General features: G+C 49.8%; 1 protein-coding gene across 1 annotated transcript in view; it reads left to right on the top strand.

Annotated features, from left to right (window-relative positions):
* Positions 1-22,743, top strand: part of CMYA5 (cardiomyopathy associated 5) — a 118,554-nt gene that overhangs the window by 29,470 nt on the left and 66,341 nt on the right. The window contains exons 7-9 of the mRNA XM_075325788.1: positions 109-230; positions 13,434-13,583; positions 16,173-16,319. Coding sequence (XP_075181903.1) covers positions 109-230; positions 13,434-13,583; positions 16,173-16,319 — 419 coding nt within the window. The remainder of the gene's footprint in view (positions 1-108; positions 231-13,433; positions 13,584-16,172; positions 16,320-22,743) is intronic.

Consider the following 22,743-nt stretch of genomic DNA (forward strand, 5'->3'; position numbering starts at 1 on the left):
TTCATTTTCTGGAACAATTTCAAGAGTGACAATACTTGACTGTATATGGGGTATCCTACCCATTGTGTGTCTGTTTCTAAATTAAGGTATCTGTGTTTAACCCTATAGGTTACTTAAAGCGATAGAGAACACGGTATCACTAGACAAGATGCCCAGTGCATTCTCTCTATTTGATCATATTGCCGCAAAGTCGTCTAAGACCGATCAGAAGGCAGTCAAGCATTTGCCAGGTATGAACTATACTTGAGTTGTTGTCATCCATTGATTGTAAAAGATTTTTCAGATACTATACAAAATGGGGGAAACATTGCATGGTGCCTGGAAAAATGTCTATGCTAACAGCTCTGAAACTCATAGGAGAGGCCATCTGTCAGTTGTGAGACGACTCCAGGACGACTTGTCACTTTGAAATCTGGAGCTTCTTAGAAGACAGCACATGCTAATTCTAGAAGACTGATATGTAAGATAACCTGTTAGGAGTCACAAGATATTGGACGCTGCAGTTGAAACACATTTATCAAGCACATTTTGTTCAGTGTGTTTTACATGGTGAAGATTTGTCCAGAGGGAAGAACTATTCCTTAGTACAGCCATGGCATTACTAAAACTAAACCCTAAAAATTTAATGAGCTTTTTTTTCCTTAACCGCTTTTCTGTCATCATAACTGTATGAGCCGTTTGAAAGGGGGTTTTTTTTGCGAGATGGGTTGTACTTTTATATGACTTCTTTCACTTTACTATAGAATTTTTTTATCTTTTTATTGTGTTTTTCAGTGGTGGTATGATCACTGAGAAATGGCAATTCCGGGCTTTAGATTTTTTTTTCTCTTTATGACATTCACGATTTATTAATTGAAATACTATATATTTTTAATTTCCTTTTTTTATTTCTTTAGTTGATAACTTAGGAAGGAGGGTGTGATTTAAACTTTTACAGTACGATCCAAAAGTTTTAGGCAGTTGTGAAAAAATTGTTGCAAGGTAAGAATGCTTCCTGAAAGAGAAGTGTGAATAGTTTATTTTTATCAATTAAAAAAATGCAAAGCGAATGAACAAAAGAGGAATCTAAATCAAATTAATATTTGGTGTGACCAGGCGCTGCCATCAAAGCAGCATCAATTCTTCTAGATTCACTTGCACACAGTTTTTGAAGGAACTCGGCAGAGAGGTTGTTCCAAACATCTTGAATGACCGACCACCGATCTTCTAACAGACTCAATGATGTTAAGATCGAGGCTCTGTGGAGGCCATCATTTCTGAATCCCTTTGTTCTTTCTTATAGTGATGATAGTTCTTAATGACATTGGCTATATGTTTGGGGTCGTTTCCCTGTTGTAAAATAAATTTGGAGCCAATTAGATACCTCCTCGATGGTATTGCATGATAAATAAGAATATGTTTTCATTTCTCAACACTGAAGACTCCATTAAAGGGAACCTGTCACCATATTTAGGGCCTATAAGGTGCAGCCATCACCAGTGAGCTCTTATATAGAGCATTCTAGAATACTGTATATAAGAACCTGACCGCTCTTTATAACATAAAAAACACTTTTATAATACTTACATAGGGGGCGGTCCGGTCCAATGGGTGTCGCTGCTCTCCGGTCCGGTGCCTCCTCTCTGGTCCGGCGCCTCCTCTCTCCGGTCCGAGACCTCCTCTCTGCTACGATATCCGTCCTATGTCTACCCAGCCCAGTATGGATGACGTGTCTACGTCACCCACGCAGGCCGACATTGCGGTCCTGTGCAGGCGCGCTTTGATCTCCTCTGCTGAGGGTAGGTTAAAGTAATGTAATGCGCAGGCACGACGAAAGGCATGTGCCCTACAATACTTTGATCTTCCCTGAGCAAGGCAGATCGAAGTGCACCTGCGCAGGACCTCAATGCCGGCTAATGTGTGGATGATGTAGACACGTCATGCACATGGGCCTCAGAAGAAGGAGGACGGCGATCACCGTAGAGAGGAGTCACCAGACCGGATAGCAGTGACACCAATTGGACTGGAGCGCCATCTAGGTGAGTAATATAAAAGTGTTTTTTACATTCTACACTGCTGCCTAGACTCTTATATACAGTACTAGAAGGTGGCCCGATTCTACGCATCGGGTATTCTAGAATTTACGTATTGTGTAGTTCATGTATGATTTTTGTTATATATATATATATATATATATATATATATATATATAGATGTTGTTGTGTGTAGTTACCAAGTGTTTGTGTAGGGCGCTGTACATGTTCTGGGTGTTGTCTGGGTGTGATGGGGGGTGAGAGCAGTGTTGTTTGTGTGTTGCGTTTTTTGTGGAGCGTTGTGTGTGTGTGTTGCGCGGTTTGTGTGTGTGTGGTGTGTTTTGGGGGGAGGTATGTTTTGTGCAATGTGTGTGTTGTGCGGTATGTGCGTATATTTGTGTGTGCAGCGTTGTCTGTGTGTGGGTGTCTGTGTAGGGCAGTTGTTTGTGGTTCCCAGTGTGTGTGTGTGTGTGGTGTGTTGTGCAGTGCGCACGCGCGTGTTTGTGTGTGTTGGGGGGAGGTGTGCACTTCCCATCGTGCTCCATCCCCCATGCAGCGCACTCCCCATCGTGCTCCATCCCCCATGCAGCGCACTCCCTATCGTGCTCCATCCCCTATGCTGCGCACCCCCCATCATGCTCCATCTCCCATCCTGCGCACTCCCAAACGTGCTCCATCCGCCATGCTGCGCACTCCGAAACGTGCTCCATCCGCCATGCTGCGCACTCCCAAACGTGCTCCATCCGCCATGCTGCGCACTCCCAAACGTGCCTCATCCGCCATGCTGCGCACTCCCCATCGTGCTCCATCCCCCATGCTGCGCACTCCCAAACGTGCTCCATCCGCCATGCTGCGCACTCCCCATCGTGCTCCATCTCCCATGCTGCGCACTCCCAAACGTGCTCCATCCCCCATGCTGCGCACTCCCAAACGTGCTCCATCCCCTATGCTGCGCATCCTCCATCGTGCTCCATCTCCCATCCTGCGCACTCCCAAACGTGCTCCATCCGCCATGCTGCGCACTCCCAAACGTGCTTCATCCGCCATACTCCGCACTCCCCATCGTGCTCCATCCCCCATGCAGCGCACTCCCCATCGTGCTCCATCCCCTATGCTGCGCACCCCCCATCGTGCTCCATCTCCCATGCTGCGCACTCCCAAACGTGCTCCATCCGCCATGCTGCGTACTCCCAAACGTGGTCCATCCGCCATGCTGCGCACTCCCAAACGTGCTCCATCCGCCATACTCCGCATTCCCCATCGTGCTGAATCCCCCATGCTGCGCACTCCCAAACGTGCTCCATCCGCCATGCTGTGCACTCCCAAACGTGCTCCATCCGCCATGCTGCGCACTCCCAAACGTGCTCCATCCGCCATGCTGCGCACTCCCAAACGTGCTCCATCCGCCATGCTGCGCACTCCCAAACGTGCTCCATCCGCCATGCTGCGCACTCCCAAACGTGCTCCATCCGCCATGCTGCGCACTCCCAAACGTGCTCCATCCGCCATGCTGCGCACTTCCAAACGTGCTCCATCCGCCATGCTGCGCACTCCCAAACGTGCTCCATCCGCCATGCTGCGCCAGCATCAGCCTCTCTACCCGCAGCATCAGCCTCTCTGCCCGCAGCATCAGCCTCTCTGTCCCCAGCATCAGCCTCTCTGTCCCCAGCATCAGCCTCTCTGTCCCCAGCATCAGCCTCTCTGTCCCTAGCATCAGCCTCTCTGTCCCTAGCATCAGCCTCTCTGTCCCTAGCATCAGCCTCTCTGTCCCCAGCATCAGCCTCTCTGTCCCCAGCATCAGCCTCTCTGTCCCCAGCATCAGCCTCTCTGTCCCCAGCATCAGCCTCTCTTCTCCCAGCATCAGCCTCTCTTCTCCCAGCATCAGCCTCTCTGTCCCCAGCATCAGCCTCTCTGTCCCCAGCATCAGCCTCTCTCCTCCCAGCCTTCCCCAGCATCAGCCTCTCTCCTCCCAGCCTCCCCCAGCATCAGCCTCCCCCAGCATCAGCCTCTCTTCTTCCAGCCTCCCCCAGCATCAGCCTCTCTCCTTCCAGCCTCCCCCAGCATCAGCCTCCCTCAGCATCCGCCTTCCCCAGCATCAGCCTCTCTCCTCCCAGCCTCAGCCTCTCTCCTTCCAGCCTCCTCCCAGCCTCAGCCTCTCTCCTTCCAGCCTCCCCCAGCATCAGCCTCTCTCCTTCCAGCCTCCCTCAGCATCAGCCTCTCTCCTTCCAGCCTCCCTCAGCATCAGCCTCCCCTTCCCAGCCTTCCCCAGGATCAGCCTCTCTCCTCCCAGCCTCCTTCCTCCCAGCCTCCTCCTCCCAGCCTCCTCCTCCCAGCCTCCTTCAGCATCAGCCTTCCCCTCCCAGTCTCCCCCAGCATCAGCCTCCCCCTCCCAGCCTTCCCCAAGATCAGCCTCTCTGCTCCCAGCCTCCTCCAGCACGCCGTGCTCCTCTGCCGACACTCACACACACGATCGCATACACTCACACACACCCGATCCCGACACTCACACACACCCGATCCCGACACTCACACACACCCGATCGCATACACTCACACACACAGACACTGACAATATCGCACATACGCGCTCACAGTCACAACATCCGGAGATACCACATGCTTCTGGCCATGTGATCCTCCGTCAGGTCCTGGAAGGTCACAACAGCACAGTATCGAGGCCGAGAAGCAAGCGATATCGCCGGATGCTGTGAGTGTGTGGATGCGATGTGATGTGTGTGTGATGTGTGTGTGAGGTGTGTGTGTGAGAGTGAGTGTGATCTGATGTGTGTGTATGTGTGTGTGTGTGCTGTTATGTGTGTGCGTGTGGATCTTCCGCCGCTGCAGGACCTTGATGCGCTTGTAACCATGCCAACGTATCCCGTCTCCCGCTCGCACGGGAGCCCACACCACTCCCGTGCGAGCGGGGGATGGGGGACGGGGGGGGGGTACAGTACTCACCTCCGTGACAGCCGTGTCAGTTCGGGGAATGCGCGGGGGGGGAGAGGGGGGGGGAGGAGTACAGTACTCACCTCCGTGACAGCCGTGTCAGTTCGGGGAATGCGCGGGGGGAGGTGGGCGGGGCCAAAGCTAGCGTGCGTTGCGTGAGGGGGGCGGGGTGGGGCGTGGCCGAATTGCCAATGCCTGCAGGGTGCCGGGGCGATAGGCCAATCTGTGGGGGGGGCGGAGCCTGGGCGAGCGACTGGCCAATCCGTGTGGGGGCGCAGCCTGGGCGAGCGGCCAATCGGTGTGGTGGGGCGGGGCCATGGCGAGCCCAGCGGCCAATCAGCTTTGTGTCACCGTAAGGACACAATGTCACCGGAAGGACACAATTTTGAAGCATGACAGACAGACAGACAGACAGACAGAATAAGGCAATTATATATATATAGATTCTAGAGTGTTGTATATAAGAGCACATTGGTGGTGGCCGCAGCTTATAATCACCAAATCTAGTGACAGGTTCTCTTTAATCTTGACCACATTCCAACTCCAATTTCTGAAATGTGGCCCGAAACTTTCAAAGAACCCTCATCATGATGCACTGTTACCTGCAGACACTCATTATTGAACCGCTCTCCATCCCTTCATGAACAAATTCCCTTCTGTTACAGCCAAATATTTCACATTTTGACTTATCATTCTAGAGCACTTGATGATATTTTTCTGCACCCCAGCTCCTATGTATTGATGCAGAGATAAATCACTTGGCCTTGTGTCCATGTCAAAGGTATGGTTTTCTTTCTTGAATACCACTTCTTGCCAACCTTCTCTGAACAGGAGAAAGGTGTAGTTGGGTCTTCCTTATTATGGTCAGTTCTGAACTCATGGTATTGTTGGACATCCTCTAATTTCGAAGGGAAGTAAGCATTATGTGTTTTTAATCTGCTACACTAGGTTCCTTTGCCTGACCACTACTGCTATTGTCGCGGGCGGAGGAGGGGACGCTAGGCTCACCCACTGCTCGGGTCCGGCTACTGCTGCTGCTGCTGCTCGGTGGTGGCTCGAGCGGTGGGCCGGATCCCGGGGACTCGAGCGGCGCTCCTCGCCTGTGAGTGAAAGGGGGTGGTTTGGGTTTAGGGATATTGTCCGTGACGCCACCCACGGTTGTGGTGAGATTGGTGACACCACCCCTGCTCTGTACGGGGATCCCGGGAGCGATGACAGGGAGCAGCTTGGATGTTAGTTCTCCCCTCCGTGGGTAGGGGGGTTGGTTGTCCCGGGGCCCGGTGAGGGGTAGGGATGGCAGGCGGGTTACGGGGCCTGGTGAGGTGCAGGGTCGCGGGGGCAGCGCTGTGCCGCACGGCACGGTGGTACTCACTCAGCCAGTAATTCACACGGAGTCTCTGGTCAAACAAACAGCTGGATGGATGGGTCCCACAGGCGGCTGCGGTGTTTTTCCCCTGACCCCAGGTTGGTAGTGTAAGTCCTTTCCTGCCCCTTCGTGTACGCTCCTCCTGCGCTCCGGTTTCCAGCTGGCTCCCCGGTTCGGTACCGGACGGGCCACTACCCTGTCCCGGCTACCTACGGTTCCACCAAGACTGTCTTCCCGGCTCGTGCAGACGGCCACTACCGTCTGCCACACTGGCTACACGAGGGACCTAGGCTCCAACCTAGGCCCCAGTCTGCGTTTGTCTCTCTGCAGACCTCCTCTCTCTTCCTCTGCCTAGACTTGTCTCTCTTGTTTCCTGCCTCAGACCAGCTAGACTCCTCGGTGGGCGTGTCCATCTGCCTGACTCCGCCCACCTGGTGTGTCTGTCTGAACGCGAGGGAGGAAATCAGGTCTCACTGGAGATGACTGCTGTGAACTGCTGGGGGTGGGGGTGTGTGTGTGTTGTTACCTGTGGCCCCTGGCTTGTCCAGGGCGCCACACTATGGTCCTCATTGTTTCCATTTCTTGGTGTCCTCAATGCTGAGAAATACGCAGATACCTATCCATTATGCAATACCAATAGGGAGGCATCTGATTCGTTTCAACTGTATTCTGCAGCAGCACAATGACCCCTACCATACAGTTAATGTCATTTAAAACTATCTTCAGTATAAAAAAATAAAAAAAAGTCTTGATTATATGTCCCCCACAGAGCCCTGATCTCAACATCATAGAGTATGTGTGACACTGCACGAAGAGACGGAAGGATTTGCACAAGCCTCATGAACAGAAGATCTGTGGTTAATTCTTCAAGATAATTGGGACAATCTCCATGCAAAGTTCCCTTAAAAACTGCATGCAATTGTGCCTAGAAGAATTAATGCTTTGGTGCTGTTTTGTAGGCAACACATGAACACACAAGTATTAAATTAATTTAGATTCTTTTTTGTTTCTTCACTTTGCAGCATTTTATTCCACACCTCTCCCTTAGGGAACTTAAACCTGTTATAGTTTGATCACCTTTTTATATATTGCAATAGTACAGTATTGAAATGTATAAAAAAATGTAATCCCAGGTGGCTGGATTTCACAGGAGTATAAAGATGGCGGTTACAGGGACCATTAATACAGCTCAACGCGAGACCTAATGGATGCCGGAATGGTTGCATAATGCGGCTGCTCCACATAAGTGCTATTTTCAGAGTTGATAGCGGCAGTTAAGTGACAGCAGTTTTATCTATAACATAGCCAGAACCCGCCATATATGAAGCAGCCACAGCTCATAGGCCTGCTCCATACACACACTGTCACAGGACGTTCACGTTTGACAGACAACCTTGTGGTGTCCGGCTGCAGAATGTGGCTGCGTTTGGCTGCACAAACTGCTCCTTGATATTCCATTCTTTCTTTTTCGGTGTGAATGGAGTTCTATGCATCTTCTCTATTAGGGTTAAATCTTTCCTTTTGGACTCTGCGGATATCTTGGCAGTTCAGTTGCAAATCTTCATCCCCACTACTTGTGTCCATATATACCTGCATTTCCCTTTGGTTTGTTGTAAGTGATAGAGGTTTCTTTTATGCTGTTCAGATTGCAAGTAGTTGGCTTGATATTTCCTGTCGTAACATGTTCTATGTTTCTTTCATTCTCCCAAAGTCATTTTCCAGATAAATTGTCCCTTGTTTGATTTCTCTATTAATGTTGTATTATCTGCAAAATCCTGCTGATCCACTTTAAAATTTGTGGGAAAGCCTTGATTTTGTTTTCCTATTTTCAGACTTCTACAGTTTTCTTAATATACGTTGATGTCTTTGTAAAATATAGGATCATTGATTTGATAGATCTTGAAGCTTCTTATGAGCATGCTATCCTGCATACTGTCACTTTTCTCACTTTATAATAAGGGCCCATGAATAAGCTCAGCTTGTATATCGAGTTTATAGTCAATATGGTCTCATTTATAGACGTCTCATATTTTGTTGTTTATTTACTCAGCAGCTACCCGCAAGTGTAATAGATATTATCCATATACTTGTACGTGGTGGCTAGGTATTGCTGAAAACCGGAGCTTTGCAGTTGCATTCTATGTATCACAGGTCCCGAGACTATTATTTTATGGAGATACTCTTGTCCATAACACTTTTATAAATCCCCACAGTGATGGGATTACTAGGATTTTTGGACTAAAGGTACCCTTGTGCCAAGTTCAAGTGTTGTGATAAGCAGAATACACCCTTTCTTTTTAGAATTACAAATACTGCATCTAACCTGACTTTTACCTGAATGTGAAGTTATGTTTCATAAATTTAGAGGCTTTATAGAGGATACATAACTGTAGAATGGTTTAAGTATAGTTTATGTAAACTTTCATATATATGTTTCACATACTCCGTATTCTCTGAACTGACATGAAAGTCCTATGCAGACGGACCAGGATCGGGTTGGTTACATGGCATATTTTGGTGGGGATTGCAAGAACTTGAGCTCCTCTAACTAAATATTCTTCAAACAAATGTATAGAGAAATAACTAAAGGAACATGGAAAAGAGATGTGACAACAAGCACTAATGTAATGGGACCATAATTTCAAAGAGGATGGAAATACATGGTATTCATCTGACTCGCCCACCCCAGGGCTATGGGACACCCGGTGCCGGGCCGGACTAGTCCGGGGGTCGTCAGTGGTGGCTGGGCCCGACTCCGTGGCCCTGGTGGGGTCAATTAAGATGGCTTCAGTGGGGGTGATTGTTAAAGTTTATAATCTTCGTGACGCCACCTGTGGTTTGCGGCTATTAAGCCGCCGCTGCTGTATGAGGCCTCCGGGGTGATGGAACGGCAGCAATGGTGGTACTGCTCCCCACAGGTGGGGCGGTGCCCCGGGGCAACAGTTGGTGCTTGTAAGTGTCTATGCAGTGATGGAAGTCTATGCAGATGAAATAACAGAGGCAACACCAAGGGTGCAGTTTCAAGTTGTTTACTCACAGTTCCTGGTAGGTGCACACTGGTGCCTCTGGACTGCTGGGACCCACTGTCAGGGACCTCCGCCGATCCTGGGTAGATCTGGGGGTAAAAGCCGGTGCACCCCTCTATGTGTTCCTTTCTTCAGCTGTCTCCTTAAGCCTTGCCCTTGTTGGCTGAACCTGGCTCGGCCTCCACTACAGCCTCCGGGCCAGGGGCTTGCCTGTCGGTAATTTACCCTCTTTCTAGAGGTTCTGCTTTGGGCTGTGGCCCGGGGAGCTTGCAGCTTTCCGTGGGCCTCGGTTTTTACTTTTGGAGATGACTTTTCCTCCTCCAGTTTCTAGGGACCGTCCCCTGTGTGCAGCTTGATCCCTCCACCGAACCTTCTTATTGTGGAACAGGCCACGAGCCTGAAAGCTATCTGTGGCCCTGGAATCCCTTCTTTTCTCTACTTGGTGTCACCTGGACCCTCTGAGTCCCAGGGTCTTCACCAGGAAGCGTCACTTTCTTCTCTTGCTCCTGACTGACTAGAGCACTTCTTCTTTCAGCTCTCTCTGCAGACTCACACTTCTCTGCCTCCCGCAGACTTCCTCACTCCCCTCCTCCCTGAGGTAAAACTGAAACTCTCTCTCTCTTGACCTTCCTTACTACTCTGCTCTCGGGTGGCTCCTCCCACCCCCCCAGTTGCTAAGCTACCACCCTATGGGAGCAGGCATGGGTCTTACGGCCCCTCCCAGCATGCAGCATGGGAGGGTTGCTGCCACTGTCCCTGGTCCCTGTGTGTACCTAACAATGGGTGTAGTGTGAATTTGCCTGTGGACCGGCGTTCACCCCTTTCCTTACCCAGGATGGGACATCACACCTCTGGCTGGGGTGCAATGTCTCTGTGGCGACGGAAGCCTCAGGGGCGCCACACATCCTTTACCCGACACATTGGGAATCTGAACTTCAGTGCAGAGGTTCCCAGGTTGTATCTACAGAGTTGTTGCTGACTAGTACAGTGAGCTATATAAGACGTATTAAGGAAGGCAGGGTTAGAACCACAGAAGAACTTGAAAAATACAGAATAGTGGATTAAAAGTATGTTGGGCAAAGCTGGATCAGAATCCAGAGAAGACAGTAAAGCAATCGTGTAAATGATTGGTCAAAAAGTCCATAGTCAAAACCAGAGCTGGAGTCAAAGGGTCAATTTAGAAGAGATGTCTTACAATAGCTGTCTCAAAGCACAAAATAGTAATCCAGAATGTAGTATAGAAAGGGACAATACCTGCAAACTTAGGGGTACTTTACACGCTGCGACATCGCTAGCAATTGCTAGCGATGTCGAGCGCGATAGCACCCGCCCCCGTCGCTCGTGCGACATTTGGTGATCGCTGCCGTAGCGAACATTATCGCTACGGCAGCGTCACACGTACATACCTCGTCAGCGACATCGCTGTGACCGCCGAACAATCCCTCTTTCAAGGGGGAGGGGCGTTTGGCGTCATAGCGACGTCACTGCAGCATCGCTAAGGGGCCTGCCAATAGAAGCGGAGGGGCAGAGATGAGCGGGACGTAACATCCCGCCCACCTCCTTCCTTCCGCATTGTCGGTGGACGCAGGTAAGGAGATGTTCGTCGCTCCCGCGGTGTCACACATAGCGATGTGTGCTGCCGCAGGAACGACGAACAACATCGTACCGGTGGCTGCAGCGATATTAAGGAAATGAACGCCGTGTCAACAGTCGCGGGCGGAGGAGGGGACGCTGCGCTCACCCACTGCTCGGGTCCGGCTGCTGCTTGGTGGTGGCTCGAGCGGTGGGCCGGATCCCGGGGACTTGAGCGGCGTTCCTCGCCCGTGAGTGAAAAGGGGGTGGTTTGGTGTGGTTTTAGGAATATTGTCCGTGACGCCACCCACGGTTGTGGTGAGGTGGGCCGGATCCCGGGGACTTGAGCGGCGTTCCTCGCCCGTAAGTGAAAAGGGGGTGGTTTGGTGTGGTTTTAGGAATATTGTCCGTGACGCCACCCACGGTTGTGGTGAGGTGGGCCGGATCCCGGGGACTTGAGCGGCGTTCCTCGCCCGTGAGTGAAAAGGGGGTGGTTTGGTGTGGTTTTAGGAATATTGTCCGTGACTCCACCCACGGTTGTGGTGAGGTGGTGACACCACCGCTGCTCTGGACAGGGATCCCGGGAGCGGTGACAGGGAGCAGCTTGGATATTGGTTCTCCCCTCCGTGGGTAGGGGGGTTGGTTGTCCCGGGGCCCGGTGAGGGGTAGGGATGAATGGCAGGCGGGTTACGGGGCCTGGTGAGGTGCAGGGTCGCGGAGGCAGCACTGTGCCGCACGGCACGGTGGTACTCACTCAGCCAATGATGAATGCAAAGTCTCCGGTAAAACAAACGGCTGGATGGACGGGTCCCACAGATGGCTGCGGTGTTTCTCCTCCCGGCAGGTTGATGGTGACTGCCTTTCCCTGCACCTGTGTAGTGTGTACGGTTCCAATGGGTTCCCACCGGTAACCCGCTCCCCAGCTTGGATGGGTGCTGAAGGAGCCCCTTTTGCCCGCAGGCTCTGGCCCTGGGAACTGTAGCCTTGGCGGTGGCTGTTTCCCTCTACGATTTGAGCTGTCGCCTTCAATCGGGTCTTGACTGCTGGGAAACCCCAGAGGTTCCCTTCGCTAACGGATTTGACAAATTCAACGGCGACTCCCAGCCTTGTCGGGGTCCGTAAGCCCTGCCGGATGGTGCTGGCTTCTCTTTGTTCACCGGTCCGGTACAGCCGGGCCACCGCCCGTCCACGGTCCTTACGGCTCACTCCAATCGGCCTCTCCTGCAGACGGTCACCACCGTCTGCCAACCTTGCTGTTCCGTCCGGGCCACACACCCGGACGCTGTCAGTCTGCTCTTTTACCACTTCACTTCTCCTCAACTCCCAACTAACTAACTAACTGACTCCTTTTCCCGCCTCCAGGACTGTGAACTCCTCGGCGGGCGGGACCAACCACCTGGCCCACCCCCTGGTGTGGACATCAGCCCCTGGAGGAAGGCAACAAGGATTTTGTGTTTGGCTTCGGTGTGCCTAACCGGGGTGTGGGGTGTGTTGGTGTAGTACCTGTGCCGACCTGGCTTGTCCAGGGCGCCACAAAACGTTCACCATTTTGGAACGATTTTGCGATCGTTAATCGTTGCTCATTAGTGTTGCATGCTGCGATGTCGCTACTGGCGCCGGATGTGCGTCACTAACAACGTGACCCCGACGATATATCGGTAGCGATGTCGCAGCATGTAAAGTACCCCTTAGTAGGTTTCTTTGACCACTGAGGGGCCACCAAACTTCACTAAGCTCCATGAGTGACTAATCAGAGAAGAGTCAATTAACCTGATTAGGCTAAGCACATTGCACATGAGCCTCTTACCATCTCTGACAGCCGAGAAGACTGGAGAAGCAGCGACTCACAGATCGCAGTATCACGGAAAATAGATAAGAATATTACAAGCTCTTTTTGCTCTCAGGACCTATTTCAATGTCAATGTCACTGAGAAGCGTCTTCAACTCTTTGGACTTATATAATCTTGTTAATTATGATGTTAGAGAAATTGACTTGATTGGTGGATATCCAGATCCATTGGGGCTGAGATGACTAAAATAGTTGCATGACCCTTATCATTATTAGTGAGACTGGTTTCACATAAGGTTTTTTGTTTTGTTTGGGGTTTTTTTAGACCAAATTTTAACAGTGTTTTAGAAAAGATTTTTATCAGTGTTTTTTCCATGTGTCGAGCTTTTACTTTTTTTTTTTTTCCTTGTATGCAAAAAAAAAAAAAAGTAATGGAGGTTTCATACTCTTCTTCAGTCAACCAGTCCGTGAAAAGTGGACAGCACTAGCACTTGTTTTTCACTTATCCATGGATTTTGATCTATGACTAGGATCAAAAGCGGCCATTTCTCCATTTTTCTTTTCTCAGCCCGCTAAAAAAGTGGATATGTGAAAAGCCTCATGGACACGATCAGACGTGTGAAAAGGGGTCACCCTTTCATTGGTGTTAATTCCTTCTTTACGTAAATGACATGTCACTGAGAATAAAGTTTTCCTTAATATCATTGTCCTTCTTATTTCAGTTCCCCAGACCCCAAAGTTAAAACCACAAGCGCACAACTCAGCAACCAGCACCTCGATCACTGTGTACTGGACAATAAGCGAGGAAGACGTCATTGAGTGTTTCCAGGTGTACTGCATGGAGGAGCCTCAAGGGAAAGGTGATGATAACGGTAAGCTTTGGAGCATGAGGAAAACCAGAGATTGATGATTGTCGATATTATATGGTAGCCACTTTATCATTTATGTACTAAAGACTAAAAATGTTCAGAAGAATTATGGCCCAATTCATTAAGTTGTTTACACCACATACCTTAAAATGTCACAGAATTTGGTCACTATTGTCATTTTTACACCAATTCCTTTGGAAATATTTAGGAAAAATCCAACTCCTTAAAGGGAACCTATCACTAGATTTGACCCCTATAAGCTGCGGGCAGCACCAGCAAGCTCTTATATACAGCATTCTAGAATACTGTATATAAGAGCCCAAAGGAAAGATTACCCAGCAGCTTGATCCAAGAAATTTTTCTTAAAATATTATTTTTATTGAAGTATAAAGATAAAAAGTCCAAAGGGTCACATGGAGTAGATATATAAACAGAGGACGCGTTTCGAACGTCTAGTTCTTATTCAGTCTAGCAGTCCTGTGTACTTCTCTCTGCCCTGCTGAGGGCAAAGCAAAATACTGTAATGCGCAGGTGCAGGGAAAGGCCAAATAACGTCCGCGCATGTGCTCTACAATACTTTGATTTGCCTTTAGTAGGGCAGAGAGAAGTGCACGTGCACAGGAGTGCAATGGATGACTCTGTGTGGATGACGTAGGATGCGTCATCCACACGAAGCAAGGAGGACACCGATGGTAAGAAGATAGGACGTGCCAGACCAAGACCAGCGATGGCCATTATACCGGACTATTGTGAATGTCAGTTATGCTTTGGCTGCTAGGAGGCTCCCTCTTGTGGCCAGGAATGGTTTGGACATAGACCAGGTGTGTTGAGCTATGGGCGTTTCCATTGCTAACTCTCTGCTTATTTAAATCCTGGTCTGATAGCAGGCTATGCCGGATGTAAGTTGTTCTTTGTTCACCAGCCTGCTTCATTCTGCTCCACACCACATCTACCCCAGATAAGTGTTTTGCTCTTTATTTGTTGTTTGGTTCTTTTACTCTTATCTGAGTTTGTCATTTGCTGTGGTTGTTTTCAGTTTATTTGCATGCAGGGATTTTCCTCTCAGTTGCTAAGCTGGGAAACTCCCTGCAGTTATGTTTGGAGTATTGCTCCTATAAGTCCATGTGTTTGTGGCTTTCTGAATTTGTAATGATTCTTGTTTTCTGTTCATTGGTATGACAAGAGCGCCTGGTATAGGACGGAGTGCAGATCGTGCGATCTGAAGGCCTTTTTGTACTATCAGGAATTTGGAATTTTGCAGGGTTTTTCTCTGGCCACCATCAGCCCCTTTCCTGTCCTTTCCTATTTTAGCCAGTGGGGGCCTCACCTTTTGCTAATCCTATCATCTATCTGTGTATTCTGTTTTCCTATATCACCACAGTCTTTGAATGTGGGGGGCTTGCTATTCTTTATCTATTTTCTGAGGCAGAGAGTTATTCATCTTTCCTTCCTTTAGGATAGCTAGTTCTCTGGCTGGGTTCGCGGTGCATAGGATGTTAGTTCACCCCTCGGCTACTTCTAGTGTTGATGGTTAGTAAGGGGATGGCGGCCAGATTAGTTGCCAAGGCTCTTGTCACCTGTTACCAATGGTTTGTGGTGGTCTTCCATGGTTCCGGATCATAACACCGGACCACCCCGCAGGTGAGTATAATACTAGCTATTTTTTACACTATACAGATCGGCTTGGGCACTTATATACAGCATTCTAGAATGCTATATATAAGAGCTTACTGGTGGGGACCACATTTTAAAGGGGTCAAATCTCGTGACAGGTTCACTTTAAAATCGCCAAATTTATAAGAAAAAAAGCAGTTAAAAGCAGAAAGCTAAAATGCGGTAAAAGAAAAGCTTTGATAAAGAAACTTTGTTCGTAAAGTTGTGCTTTTACCGCATCATGGCTTTCTCTCTTTAACTGCTTTTTTTCTATTAAATTTGGGGATTTTAAGGAGCTGGATGTATCTAAAATTTTTCCAATGTTTCACGTTCAGTCACACTTTTTTTTCGGGCTCCACACACACCCTGAGCCGAGCATACTGGTGAGTTGTTTTTTCTCCTTAATAAATTGTTCCCTTCGTATATTGGGTATGTCCTTCTATTCCATGTGTACCGATCAGCCATAACATCGAGAATGCATTGAGCAAGAGATCGGTCAGCTTTTGATCTTGTGTTGAATTCCGGAAACATTGTCAAGAATAATCTGAGCTAGAATAAGAGCTGTTCTGCAGTACTCAGCGGAGGCGGCTACACTATCCATCAGGCTTTACTTTGCAGCTCCATTCAAAGGGTTTACCTCCAGTGTCCACCAGTGCAAATACCAGCTGATCGGGGGGGATGCCGGGTGTTTAAACCTCTCCAATATGATTTTTATAGCCTATAAAATCAACAGATCGTCTATATATTGTGACCGGATAACCCCTTTTAATACCAATCTACGCAGAGTACTGTAAAAGAAAACCAAAGCCACACATACTGTAGTGTATGTATGTACTGTGTGCCTGAGTCCTGTGAAACACAATCCATTGACTTGTGCTGTAATTCTGTATTAATAGCAGTGAGATTTATAGCTGCTGTTCAATCCTCTTATTGCCATAGGTCTGCTGGAGGAATATAGAGTCACAGTGAAAGAAAGTTTCTGCATCTTGGAGGACCTTGAACAGGATAAATGTTACAGTGTCTGGGTTATGGCTGTAAATTACACCGGCTGCAGCATGCCCAGCGACAAGTCAATATTCAAGACTGGTATGTGCAACACTTATCCTATTAGCTCAGAGACATTGCTCACAGGGATGCAATACCAATTTAAGCATACAGTCAGGGCCAGAAATATTTGGACAGTGACACAAGTTTTGTTATTTTAGCTGTTTACAAAAACATGTTCAGAAATACAATTATATATATAATATGGGCTGAAAGTGCACACTCCCAGCTGCAATATGAGAGTTTTCACATCCAAATCGGAGAAAGGGTTTAGGAATCATAGCTCTGTAATGCATAGCCTCCTCTTTTTCAAGGGACCAAAAGTAATTGGACAAGGGACTCTAAGGGCTGCAATTAACTCTGAAGGCGTCTCCCTCGTTAACCTGTAATCAATGAAGTAGTTAAAAGGTCTGGGGTTGATTACAGGTGTGTGGTTTTGCATTTGGAAGCTGTTGCTGTGACCAGACAACATGCGGTCTAAGGAACTCTCAATTGAGGTGAAGCAGAACATCCTGAGGCTGAAAAAAAAGAAAAAATCCATCAGAGAGATAGAAGACATGCTTGGAGTAGCAAAATCAACAGTCTGGTACATTCTGAGAAAAAAGGAATTGACTGGTGAGCTTGGGAACTCAAAAAGGCCTGGGCGTCCACGGATGACAACAGTGGTGGATGATCGTCACATACTTTCTTTGGTGAAGAAGAACCCGTTCACAACATCAACTGAAGTCCAGAACACTCTCAGTGAAGTAGGTGTATCTGTCTCTAAGTCAACAGTAAAGAGAAGACTCCATGAAAGTAAATACAAAGGGTTCACATCTAGATGCAAACCATTCATCAATTCCAAAAATAGACAGGCCAGAGTTAAATTTGCTGAAAAACACCTCATGAAGCCAGCTCAGTTCTGGAAAAGTATTCTATGGACAGATGAGACAAACATCAACCCGTACCAGAATGATGGGAAGAAAAAAGTTTGGAGAAGAAAGGGAACGGCACATGATCCAAGGCACACCACATCCTCTGTAAAACATGGTGGAGGCAACGTGATGGCATGGGCATGCATGGCTTTCAATGGCACTGGGTCACTTGTGTTTATTGATGACATAACAGCAGACAAGAGTAGCCGGATGAATTCTGAAATGTACCGGGATATACTTTCAGCCCAGATTCAGCCAAATGCCGCAAAGTTGATCGGACGGCGCTTCATAGTACAGATGGACAATGACCCCAAGCATACAGCCAAAGCTACCCAGGAGTTCATGAGTGCAAAAAAGTGGAACATTCTGCAATGGCCAAGTCAATCACCAGATCTTAACCCAATTGAGCATGTATTTCACTTGCTCAAATCCAGACTTAAGACGGAAAGACCCACAAACAAGCAAGACCTGAAGGCTGCGGCTGTAAAGGCCTGGCAAAGCATTAAGAAGGAGGAAACCCAGCGTTTGGTGATGTCCATGGGTTCCAGACTTAAGGCAGTGATTGCCTCCAAAGGATTCGCCACAAAATATTGAAAATAAAAATATTTTGTTTGGGTTTGGTTTATTTGTCCAATTACTTTTGACCTCCTAAAATGTGGAGTGTTTGTACAGAAATGTGTACAATTCCTACAATTTCTATCAGATATTTTTGTTCAAACCTTCAAATTAAACGTTACAATCTGCACTTGAATTCTGTTGTAGAGGTTTCATTTCAAATCCAATGTGGTGGCATGCAGAGCCCAACTCGAGAAAATTGTGTCACAGTCCAAATATTTCTGGACCTAACTGTATGGACACCGGGGATGGGGGAGGTTTAGTTTTTTAAATGCATGTATTTGTAACTGTAAAAAACATAAAAAATTTTGCGCAGTTTGTCTTATTTAAGCCGGTTTCACACATGCGGCTTTTCGCCGGTTTGCCGGATTCGGCGCACGCCAGTACAGTGTATACAGTACAATGGCAGTGCCGCAACTTCCAGGTCACATGCTCCGGTCACATGACAGCATGTGACCGGCGCTTGTTGCACAACCATTGTACTGTATATACACTGTACTGGCGTGTGCCAAATCCAGCAAACCCGCAAAAAGCCGGACGTGTGAAACTAGCCTTAAGGGTATTTTACACGCTGCGACCTCGCTAGCGATCTCGTTAGCGACTTGCGATCTAGAATTTCACATCGCTAACGAGATCGCTAGCGAGGTCGCAGCGTGTAAAGTACCCTTTAGCCTGCCGAATGAGTTATCCAAGAATCTGTCAGTGAGCAACTCTTTTCTCTGTCTTTTTCTGAGCTCCTCTCAGCGGATTCATGACCCGCAAAAGATAGCTGAACTTTGTGGACATAAATCAGAGAGAATGAAAAAGCAAATAGAATTGCAAACTCTACCATCAGAACTACGGTATCTCACAGATTTTTGTTATGTAATCTCTTAGCAGCATAATGGAGCGACTGAGAACCTGATAACAGCAATGTGTCATTTACTGGGCTGCATGGCACTGTTTCAATAAAATCAGTATTTCTTTGTCGCTCCATTGAGAGACCCAGACAATTGGATGTATAGCTTCTGCCTCCGGAGGCCACACAAAGTATTACACTTTAAAAAGTGTAACCCCTCCCCTCTAGGTATACACCCTCCCGAGGATCACGGGCTCCTCAGTTTTATGCTTTGTGTGGAAGGAGGCACACATCCACTCATGCATTCTCATATTAGTTATGTCGGTTGGAAGAAAAGAGGGCCCCCACGGGGCCCCCGGCATGTTCCCTTCTCACCCCACTACGTCGGCGGTGTTGTTAAGGTTGAGGTACCCATTGCGGGTACAAAGGCCGGAGCCTCATGCCGTCTCCTTCACCATCCCTTAGCGGCTCTGGGAGAAGTGGGATCCTGAACGGTCATCCAGTTGCTGGGACCGTGCTCCCTCCGCAGCCCCTGTGGGAATCTGCCGGACCGGAGTCTATTCAACCTCAGGGACCGGGCCCTGCAACTCTAAGGTACTCTGTATCCCCATTGGGGAATGTGCAGGAGCGCACCTTCTTCCCGGACGCTGCGGCAGCTGCTGAATTGAGAAGACCGGCGGACTTCCGCGCCGACCGGGCCTGCTTGTCGGGCACGGTCTCAAATTTAGTCCCCGGCTTCATCGCGGCCTAGTCGCAAAAATCCCGCCCCCGGGCCTGCCTGTCAGGGGTAAGGGCGGGACTGCCGACCTGACGTCGGATGTGAGGGCTGGAGCATCCTGCATGTTTCCTCCCCCCTCACTGATCACTGTGGGGACCCCAGATTCCCGCACTTTCCTGGCGCCGCCCAGGGCTCCACTCCTCCCCTGAGATCTCCGGCAGCCATTTTTTGGGCATTCTGCCGGTGGAGGATTCTCAGGAACAGCTCTGCAGCTCCAGGGGACCTAAAGCTGGGAATCTGGAGGCACACACTCCGCTTGTTAGCGGTCGGTAAGCCACACCGGTCATCCGGTGCTGGTCCCCCCTAGGGTGCCGGAATAGATACGTATTTATATATATATATTTCTGTTCGGTCGGGCTGTATACCCTGTTTTTGCCCATATACCCTCAGTGATCATTCTCCTAGGAGACAACAGCATGTCGTCCACAAGGAGCAAAGCTGTTAAGGCACAGGGGTTTTTTGCGGCCTGTACCTCTTGTGGGGCTATGTTACCTGTGGGTTCCACCTACCCTCATTGTGAGCAATGCTCGACCCCTGTTTCACTTGCTCAGCCGGAGCCTCGGTCACTAGTGGACCCCTCGGCTCATGTAGACCCCCCTGCTCCCCCTGTCCAGGCGCCAGGGACAGAGTTCTCCTCTTTTGCTGAGAAACTCTCTGAGTCACTTTCACAATCCATGGCTCAGTCTATGGACAAATGGTCTGCCAAGCTACTAGAAGCTTTGCAGTCCAGACCGGTCCTTACACAGGCCCCGGCCCCTGTTAGATCGTCACCTCCAGGCCCCTCTCGGTCCGAGCCGCAGCGCGCTCCCAGGTTGGGCCCTAGGTCCCACGCGGAGGACTCCTGCCAGGACCACAGTCCTAGACAGGCTAAGCGGGCTCGCTGGGAATCTTCCCCGACTTCTTCACGCTGCTCGGGTTCCCAGCTTGAGGACTCTCTGGAGGACGAGGCGGACGTCGCAGCTCAGGGCTCTGACCCTGACGTCGCCCTTAACCTTGATACACCTGAGGGGGACGCATTAGTGAATGATCTTATCTCGTCCATCAACCAGGTGTTGGATCTCTCTCCCCCGCCTCCTACTGTGGAGGAGTCGGCGTCTCAGCAGGAGAAACACCAGTTTCGGTTCCCCAAACGTACACGTAGTGCGTTCTTCGATCACTCTAACTTCAGAGACGCTGTCCAGAAGCCCAGAGCGGTTCCGGACAAGCGCTTTACTAAGCGCCTCACTGACACGCGTTACCCCTTCCCCGCTGAAGTCGTTAAGGGGTGGGCTCAATGTCCCAAGGTGGATCCTCCAGTCTCTAGATTGGCGGCTAGATCTGTGGTATCGGTGGCAGATGGCTCATCGCTAAAGGATGCCACTGACAGGCAGATAGAGCTCCTGGTGAATTCCATCTATGAGGCCACGGGCGCGTCTTTTGCCCCGGCCTTTGCAGCCGTGTGGGCACTCCAATCTATCTCGGCTTGACTGACTGAGATTAATGCTGTCACACGTAATTCTGCTCCGCAAGTTGCGTCTTTGACTTCTCAAGCGTCAGCTTTTTCTTCCTACGCCATGAACGCAGTCCTAGACTCGGCTAGCCGTACAGCTGTGGCATCCGCTAACTCTGTGGCAGTCCGCAAGGCCATGTGGCTGCGCGAATGGAAGGCAGACTCGGCCTCCAAGAGGTTCTTAACCGGTTTGCCGTTTGCTGGCGAACGCTTGTTTGGCGAACGATTGGATGAGATTATTAAGGAATCCAAGGGAAAGGACTCTTCCTTACCCCAGTCCAGACCTAAGAGACCTCAACAACGGAAAATACAATCGAGGTTTCGGTCCTTTCGTCCCTCCGCCAAGCCCCAATCCTCTTCGTCCAGCAGGCAGGAGAAAGGCCAGAGGAACTCCTATGCGTGGCGGTCCAAGTCAGCCTCCTCATGACTCTCGGCATCCCCTAACCGCATCCTCGGTCGGTGGCAGGCTCTTCCGCTTTGGCGACGCCTGGTGGCCACATGTTCAAGACCGATGGGTGAGAGACATTCTGTCTCACGGTTACAGGATAGAGTTCAGCTCCCGTCCTGCGGCTCGTTTCTTCAGAACCTCTCCGCCCCCCGCTCAGGCCGACGCACTTTTTCAGGCGATGGACGCCCTGAAGACAGAAGGAGTTGTGACCCCCGTTCCCCTTCAGGAACGTGGTCGCGGTTTTTACTCTAACTTGTTCGTGGTGCCAAAAAAGGACGGATCATTCCGTCCCGTTCTGGACCTCAAACTGCTCAACAGACACGTGAGAACCAGACGGTTTCGGATGGAATCTCTCCGCTCGGTCATCGCCTCGATGTCACAAGGAGACTTCCTAGCATCAATCGACATCAAAGATGCTTATCTCCACGTGCTGATCGCACCCGAACATCAACGCTTCTTGCGTTTCGCCATCAGGGACGAACACCTTCAGTTCGTGGCATTGCCTTTCGGCCTGGCGACAGCCCCACGGGTTTTCACCAAAGTCATGGCATCCGTCGTGGCGGTCCTACACTCTCAGGGCCACTCGGTGATTCCCTACCTAGACGATCTCCTAGTCAGGGCCCCTTATCGGGTGGCGTGTCAACACAGGCTTACAGTTGCTCTGACGACTCTCCAGCAGTTCGGGTGGATCATCAACTTCCCAAAATCCAAGTTGACACCGACCCAATCACTGACTTACCTCGGGATGGAGTTTCATACACAGTCAGCGGTAGTCAAGCTACCGCGAGACAAACAGCTTTCTCTGCAGGCAGGGGTACAATCACTTCTTCGGAGTCAGTCACACCCCTTAAGGTGCCTCATGCACTTCCTGGGGAAGATGGTGGCAGCGATGGAGGCAGTGCCGTTTGCGCAATTCCATCTACGGCAGCTCCAATGGGACATTCTCCGCAAATGGGACAGGAGGTCGGCTTCCCTCGACAGGAACGTCTCTCTTTCCCTTGCAACCAAGACGTCACTTCAGTGGTGGCTCCTTCCCAATTCTCTATCGCAGGGAAAATCCTTCCTACCCCCAACCTGGGCTGTGGTCACCACGGACGCGAGCCTGTCAGGGTGGGGAGCAGTTTTTCTCCACCACAGGGCTCAGGGAACCTGGACTCCGATGGAGTCTTCCCTTCAGATCAATGTTCTGGAAATAAGGGCAGTGTATCTAGCCCTATTGGCTTTTCAGTGGTGGCTGGAGGGCAGGCAGATCCGTATCCAGTCGGACAACGCCACTGCCGTCGCATACATCAACCACCAAGGCGGCACTCGCAGTCATCAAGCCTTCCAGGAAGTCCGGCGGATTCTGCAGTGGGTGGAAGCCACAGCCTCCACCATCTCCGCA

The sequence above is a fragment of the Anomaloglossus baeobatrachus genome, chromosome 1 (assembly GCF_048569485.1).
Source record: "Anomaloglossus baeobatrachus isolate aAnoBae1 chromosome 1, aAnoBae1.hap1, whole genome shotgun sequence".
NCBI classification, from domain to species: domain Eukaryota; kingdom Metazoa; phylum Chordata; class Amphibia; order Anura; family Aromobatidae; genus Anomaloglossus; species Anomaloglossus baeobatrachus.